The sequence below is a fragment of the Spinacia oleracea genome, chromosome 4, assembly GCF_020520425.1.
Source record: "Spinacia oleracea cultivar Varoflay chromosome 4, BTI_SOV_V1, whole genome shotgun sequence".
NCBI classification, from domain to species: domain Eukaryota; kingdom Viridiplantae; phylum Streptophyta; class Magnoliopsida; order Caryophyllales; family Amaranthaceae; genus Spinacia; species Spinacia oleracea.
In genome coordinates, this window is record NC_079490.1 from 148,655,700 (window position 1) to 148,663,202 (window position 7,503).

The window sequence follows — 7,503 nt, forward strand, 5'->3', positions numbered from 1 at the left end:
GTGAGGAGTTGGAGGAGATTTTTGACGTTTAAAGCACCCCAACAGCTGAGATTCTTACCAGAGTTCCGGTGCAAAGACACTGACATTTGCAAATGTACAACGCTAGAGATGGTGGTGTCCCACTCTTAGAACACCTTATTAGCAATGCCTTTTCAACTCAGACTGACTTCTCCTTATGAGTTATGACTCAGACTTGTGAGAACCTTTGTCCAAGGACATCCCAAATGATGGCATTGGCATTGGCAATGGCCGGATTCTAGGATTAACAAGGTTACAGAAACTGGTAATGAGGATGACCATCATGCTTTCTGGTGAGATTTTTCATATAGTTTTTAAGTCAAGGTTGTCCCCTGTGGCTCTGTCATAGTCAAATTTCATGTGTGGAATATGAAAAACTGAAATCACATATAACTTAAGGCGTTGTTGATGTTGCCGAAGATTATACAAGTAGGAATTATTCAAGTCACACTAACCAAAGAATCGGGACATTACAATACAATGATATGAGAGACCGTCTATTTGTTTCTTAATTTCTTACAAACCAACAAGAATCTAAGATAACAAGCAAACAACCAGCGCATGCACGACAACGAACACATGACATATGCTCCTCCAAAGGCTTCCTAAATAAGGACTAATGGCTAAAAAAAAAAAAAAAGTCTTCTGTGAGCTCATGAAGACTCCAAAACATCGTAGTATGTTTTTCATGGTATTGGAGGCCCTATATTGATCTATGTACTGCAGCTCATGGTCGGAAGGTATCCCTTGCCTTTGAGTAGAAAACATAGTAGAAATTAGAGACAATGGCACTGAAGAAAGTGAAAGCAGCTCCAGCTGCAAAGACACCTTTCCTTAAAGTTTCACAAGATGGGGCACGGTCTTCATAGAAGGCCCTGTATTTTGTGTGGTAGGCGTTCCTTGTAGAGCCCGCCAATAAGCATATCTCCGCGATGAAGAATGTCAGCCTGAAATCAAGGAGTTTCATATAATTAACAAGATCAAAGGTTTAAAAGGTTCTGCTTTATGAAGAGAAAACCAGCAGAGAACTCTCAGTAAAAATCAACATTCTTGGCAAGCAAAGGGAAACAATTAAGTCCCATGATTTCTCAACCTTTCTGGAGAACATTTGGGGAAGTAATAGAATTTTGACCTCAAATTCAGCAACCTCTATTACTCCATCGGCTCAGTTTAGGATTAATTAAACTGCAATGGTTAATTAAAACATAAAGACGATAATTATGGGTAACGGAATAAATATACATACCAGCAGACAATGAAAAGAATGATAGCACAAGCCCTTGATCCTCCAGGAACGAGAGCCGGACCACAGCAGAAGCATCGGCTTACTGCCATAACAACCGCTTGGCTAGCCAGAAGGCATAAAAATGCACCAACTCCATATCCTGTGGCAATGTCTGAATCATACTGACAGTACTTGTAGTCTGCGTCTGGGTCTGTTACAATATGGGCCTGGCCAAAGACAAATCCGTCATTTGCTACATGTTCTTACACAATGCTGAGATTCATAAATGGAAATTTAAAAATACAAAAAGAGCTAATGATGCTGCTAATTAAGATGAAAATACGCAATCTTCTAAACTCAAAAGATTAGTCCTTCTGAGGCCTTTGATTACAACAACTGATACAAACATATGAAATATGACACCTCTCTTTCCCTTCATTAGAGAGGCAATAACAACATGTACTCCCATCGGATATTCAACCGTTACACTAAGACCTCATTGATAAGTTTGATACTTCTGATACAAATAAGTAAACTGGTTCATTTCCTAACAGAAAGAACCCAACTGACAGCAACAAAACTGAATAATTCAAGCTTAATGGCAACTAGATCGCAAAAATACATTGATATCAGAATCTGATTCGCCTTAATTATCGAAATTACCAAATTATTTATGTGCTACATGTGTGGTAGATCGTAGATGCTCAATTATTTGGAAAATCAATAAGATGTGAGATCAATAGACCAACACCAAGAGCCACATGGATTCAGTTCTGGGTTCTAGTATAGTCTCAAAAGGTCAAGATTTAAGCAGGGAATTTAGCTTAATTAAACGCTAATAACTCAGTAAATATCTAGCATATCATCAGATCAACAAACAGCACACGATTTAAATACTAATTGATCAAAATATATTAAACAAAAAAATGCTACTAACTTGCTCTGTTTTGTGAGAATAAATCAATAAAATAAATGCCCTCATCTGCTAATTCTGTCGGATCTAGTAATAAGAAATTCCAATCAACTAATCATAATTAGCAAAATCATCATTCAAATAAACTAACCCATCAACTAAATTTCAGTCGTTCCCCTTACTTTAGTCGTGACACGATCAACGCGACTATTAATTTCGGACAGAAGAAGTAGTCTAAACATTCGCAATAAGAAATGAAAATAGTAAACTTACAGTGCTTCGTCTTTGTTCAGCGGCAACAGCGAGGCCGAAAGCAATGATATCCAGGACAATAACAGCAATGATAACAAGCTTAGACGCCATAATTTGCGAGCTTTCAAGCTAACAAGATCTGGGGAATTTCTGTGTATATGAAATTCGTACTGTAGTTGGTAAAAACTTAATAATGTGATTTTATTTGTTTCTGTATTGCAATTGCAGGCACCTCTTGAGTTAAGTAGGTGGTGGGTATATTTCTTTTTAACATAAAAGAAGATGAAAAGGGTGGGAAGGTGAAGGAGTGAAGTGGAAGCATCTAATGTAACCGCTGTTTGAGAGAGACCCAGACAAGAATGCGACTCCCTGCCAGCTCTGTTTTAGCGCCCATTTTCTTTTTTTATTCAATTTATTATTCGGAATAGTAAAATTGTTGTAATTTACTGGCACCAAAAAGTTAACCTCTGGAACTCCTTTGTCACCTTGTTTTCACTTACTTCACAATCAATAAAGTTTAGAGAAGACTCACAAAGACTGAAGGTCACGCAAGTGAGATTTATCACTAAAATTAGGTCCGATATATTTAGACAATATCATATAAGTTTAGATAATTTTTATTTGTAAATCAAATGATTAGAACTCATGCATACATTTTTTTTTTTCTTCTAATTCTTAAACAAAGTATTCTTATTCTTCTCTCACAACGTTTCACTCTTTATATTATTTTATTAGTTTTCTTACAAAATTACACCATTTTGTAATTATTTTATTGGTCTTCTAAAAAGTACTACCAATCATGGAATAACATTTTAAACAATTATATGTTAGCTCCAATAAATTGAGCATTTCTGATTTATGAAATAAATCAATAAAAATAATCTATGGTGACACATGACTTATAATAATATATGGTTATTCTTTTTAAATACTAGGTATAAATAGACTAGGTATAGACTATGTATAGATTGATCCTTTAAAATATCTTTGAGAATCCTTTAAAATCTCTAATAAGATACTTAAAGTTAAATATTTAATCATTTAAAATATTTACGCAGGATGTAAAAGAAAAATTTGTACAAAATTTATTTCGTGCTTTAATTTGTAAATTAAGTGAACAAATAAACGGGATGCAAATTAAAGTGCAATTAGTTGTCAGTTATGTGTCGGTGATGTCCAAATCATATTTTTCAATGGTAAAGACTAAAGACCTTTACATCAAAGTGATCCAACGGTTGAACACAGCAAAAATGCAGTTGCTTGTTTTGTCGGTCATATTCTTGGTGTTTGCAGTCTTTGAATGACTTTAGACCCCGATGTCAAAGAAAAAAATTACGAACTTTTGATTCCACGTGTAGCAGATCTATGAATTTTCGAACGATTTATTTTTAAAAAAAAAAACTAAAACGAAAACTAATTCTTAATTTGCAATGATTTATAAACTATTATTGTACCATCTACGTAGAATCGAGTCTTAGCTTCGTAAATTCTTTTTTAATATGGCATAAAACCGTCAACAATGTTAGCGATTTACTAAGATGAACCGCTAACACCAGTAGCGGTTTAACCTAAAGAACCACTAACACTAGTAGCGGTTCTATATGTTATATCACTGTTAGCAGTTCATCTTATTATATGTTTCCCACACAGGCACACATACTAGTTTAATGATTATTTTAATGATAATAAGATGAACCGCTATCAGTGGTAACAGTTTAACATATAGAAATGCTACTAGTGTTAGTGGTTCTTTTAATTAAACTGCTACTGGTGTTAGTGGTTTATCTTATTATTAAAAAAAACGTACGAAACTCGTACACGATCCTATGTAGACGGTATCATAAAAAATAGTTTAAAACCAATGCAAGTTGGAAATAAGTTTTCGTTTTAGCAATTTTTAGGGAATCGTTCATGAATTTTCTATTTCCTATTTGCAACGAACAAAAATGATAATACTCCGCATTCAATATTTTGAGCAATTCAAGTTTTAATTTTATCGACCACAATTAAAACGTTAATTATCACAATTAACGGGATCAAAATTATTCTAATCCTTTTCTTTTTGTTTTTCCTACGAAATATTTGGAATCTGCTTGAAAAAACTAAATTTAAAAGAGAACAATTAAAAACTGAAGGAATAATTTTTAATTATCAAGATGTGTATGGATAATGGAGTAATAAAAGTACGTGTCAACGTTAATTATCTTTTTCAAAGGTTCAATCAATAGAAGAGCTTAACTTAAAATTTTGGCAAACTAATCTTAATGGATCAATCAATTACAAATATACAATCTTCTTTGCAACCGTAGACATCAATATCAAAAAATTGAACTATATACATCAACGACTGATAAATTGGTGGATGAATTTATATTATAGATTTGGGAAATTCTCCACGGTAGCATTATACTTTTGCAAATTCTCATTGGTAACAAAACTTTTATCACTTTCTCTAAAATAGCATTAGTAATTTAGTATTTCTCTAATCTAACATTATTTTAAAAATTTCCACCAAATTAACCGATTAAATACTGAATATGGTTCAATATTATACTAAATAGCCATCTTTTTAATTACTATCCTCAAACATTCCCAACCAAAATACTTTACCAAAATTCAGAGTTTAGTTCCTCTCCAAAACAAATTTCGGGATGACAGCAAAGTTAAAGCTCTGTTTTTTTTAAACCAATGTTACAAGTAAGAGAAGAAGGTTTGCTGTGAAGAGCTTACGAAGTACGACGTGGGAGCAAAGCCGATTAGCCGAATCCACCGAAGAAACTGAGAAGATCTCCGAAGAAAGGGAAGGTGACTCCAATGATCGTGTAAATGCTACAATTCAATTGTTGTGATTAATCTCCTATCCATTAAGGTCATGATATTAAAAATTAATAATTCCCTTAGAAGAAAATCAAGCAGAGATAACATGTATTCAAAGATTAAATTACTCGAACAGTCTAAGTTGGTAATCTATTATTTAGAGAATACATTTTGTTAGAAATTATTAAAATAATGTTAGATTAGAGAGATTCTAAATTATTAATGCTATTTTAGAGAATGTGGCAAAAATTTTGTTATCAATGAGAATTTGCAAAAGTATAATGCTACCAATGAGAATTTCCCTATAGATTTTTTGCCCCGAAATTTCATGGTTATGAGTTTATTGGAAGTTATATCCATCATTACGTACCCTATCTCTAAGTTGCCGGATCCGTCATTACTTACAAAGTTTAATCTAATGATTCTGAATGGGTCCAAATATCAAACCAAATATTCGAACGTCTTAATGCATGGTATTTTTTTTTTTTTTTTTTTGTGTTAGAATCCGGTTCATCCTCAGGGCTAATTCGGATCCAGGATGAGTTGTGGGTGGATAGGTTTCAGTCCCCTCCCAATTGTTGTTGCGAGGAATCGAACACGGGTCCTCCCTACCAAGTTCAGCCCCAATCAACACTGAACCAACAAGCAATTGGTTTACTGCATCTTAAATGACTAAATGTAATATGCCATAGTAGTTTACATTTCGTTGTTAATTATTACATTGTCTAACAATGTGTGACTTCAATCTTTAATATGTTAAACTATTGTGTGGCTGGGGCGTCACCCGGATTTTGACTTCTACTCATATTTATTTGTTGTAAATATGTGCCCATATAGATATTGTCGTTATAAAATTACGGGGGTGACACAAGAATAGCGGCCGTAGCAACCTTCCCAAGCTGAAACTCCACATCCGAAAATCAAAACAAAGTCTTATCCTTTTCTTCATCATTAGTTGATTAATTACTCTGAAAATTATTAGTGCTCACATTTTCTCCTCACATATAATGAGAAAATTTGAAATGGTGCACCCTGAGCCGGGTGCACGTATATTGTTCTATAGTATTTTAATATATTAGTATAGATTAACATTAGAAGTTTGTTATAAGTTGATATTATAAAATACTTCCTTTGTTTAAAAATACTCGCAACGTTGGTCACTTTCACACATGCCAATGCACAATTTTGATCATTAATATCTTAAATTCTCTTCAAGCAAAAATAATAAAAAGTTAATATTTTAAAAATACACATCAAGACGAATCTAACAAGATCCCAAATTACTATATTTATCTAATATATAAATCACCGACAATAGTCAAAATAGAATATATGAATAGTGTAAAAAGTCCAAACATTGCGAGTATTTCCAAAAGGAGAAAGTATATACATTGAGACAGATCTAATAAGTTGTTGACCAACATAACTCATTTTTCTTATACTGGTCAGAATGTATAGTAAAATATGGTTATGCAATCGAGACAAAACAGTTAAAAAAAACTTGAGTACGTATGTTCTTTAGACCATATACATCCTTGATTCTTGGTCAAGCGTAGAATAATTTTTCTCTCATCTTTCTTCATTTTCCACCTCATTTTTCATTAACTTGACACACCTCACTCTGATTCTTACTTCTTTTTTTTCTACAATCTTGACTCAAGATCAATAATTTATTTCACCTATTTCTTACATAAACCCCACCTCAAATTCTAATTCCTACACAATAACTAATTTTATCAACTACTAAATTTTAAAATAAAAATTATAATTAATATATTAAAATAATGCAAATTATTTTCATACATATAAAAATAGCGAATTAACACCACAACCCAAATCTTCTATTTTTTTTAAAAACACCACAAAACAAATATTCTAAGCCAATAAAAGATAAATACTTAAACCATTAACAATGAAAAATAAAGGCACGCCTATTTACTTGACCATTTGCCAGAAACCTGACCCAAGCCAAGTTTAGAAATAAGTTAATATTCCTCTTTGTCAACATTGCACAAAAATGAAAAGGTCAACTACAACTTGACAACAGGCCTCTGTCAAGGTTGATGATGCTCTTAGCTCTGCTTGACATATGACATGAGCTAATCTATATATTATACTAAAAGAGAGAAAATCAATGTGGTGATGACAAATCTCACTGATTGGCCTCTCTTGTAGATATAAAAAAATTAAAAAGTAAAATAAAATACTTGATTCTATAATTATTTTGTTAACATTTACCTCAAAAATATATTTGCTTCTCTTTTCCTCAAAATAAAAA

At 32.7% G+C, this 7,503-nt stretch overlaps 1 protein-coding gene across 1 annotated transcript; it reads right to left on the minus strand.

The window, feature by feature from the left end:
* Positions 1-388: 388 nt before the first annotated feature.
* On the minus strand, positions 389-2,738 carry LOC110804072 (uncharacterized). The gene is made up of 3 exons (XM_022009638.2): positions 2,430-2,738; positions 1,265-1,470; positions 389-965 (listed from the first exon to the last, which is right to left on the minus strand). The coding sequence occupies exons 1-3, from the start codon at positions 2,517-2,519 to the stop codon at positions 746-748; spliced, it is 516 nt and encodes a 171-aa protein (XP_021865330.1). The 5' UTR covers positions 2,520-2,738; the 3' UTR covers positions 389-745.
* Between the last annotated feature and the right edge of the window lie 4,765 nt (positions 2,739-7,503).

Excerpts from the sequence above, each read along its gene's own strand:
- LOC110804072 (XM_022009638.2), bottom strand. The coding sequence starts at position 2,519 with ATGGCGTCTAAGCTTGTTATCATTGCTGTTATTGTCCTGGATATCATT. Across the intron at positions 1,471-2,429 it reads CTGAACAAAGACGAAGCACT|GCCCATATTGTAACAGACCC; the intron begins GTAAGTTTACTA and ends GTCTTTGGCCAG. Across the intron at positions 966-1,264 it reads ATTCTTTTCATTGTCTGCTG|GCTGACATTCTTCATCGCGG; the intron begins GTATGTATATTT and ends CCTTGATTTCAG.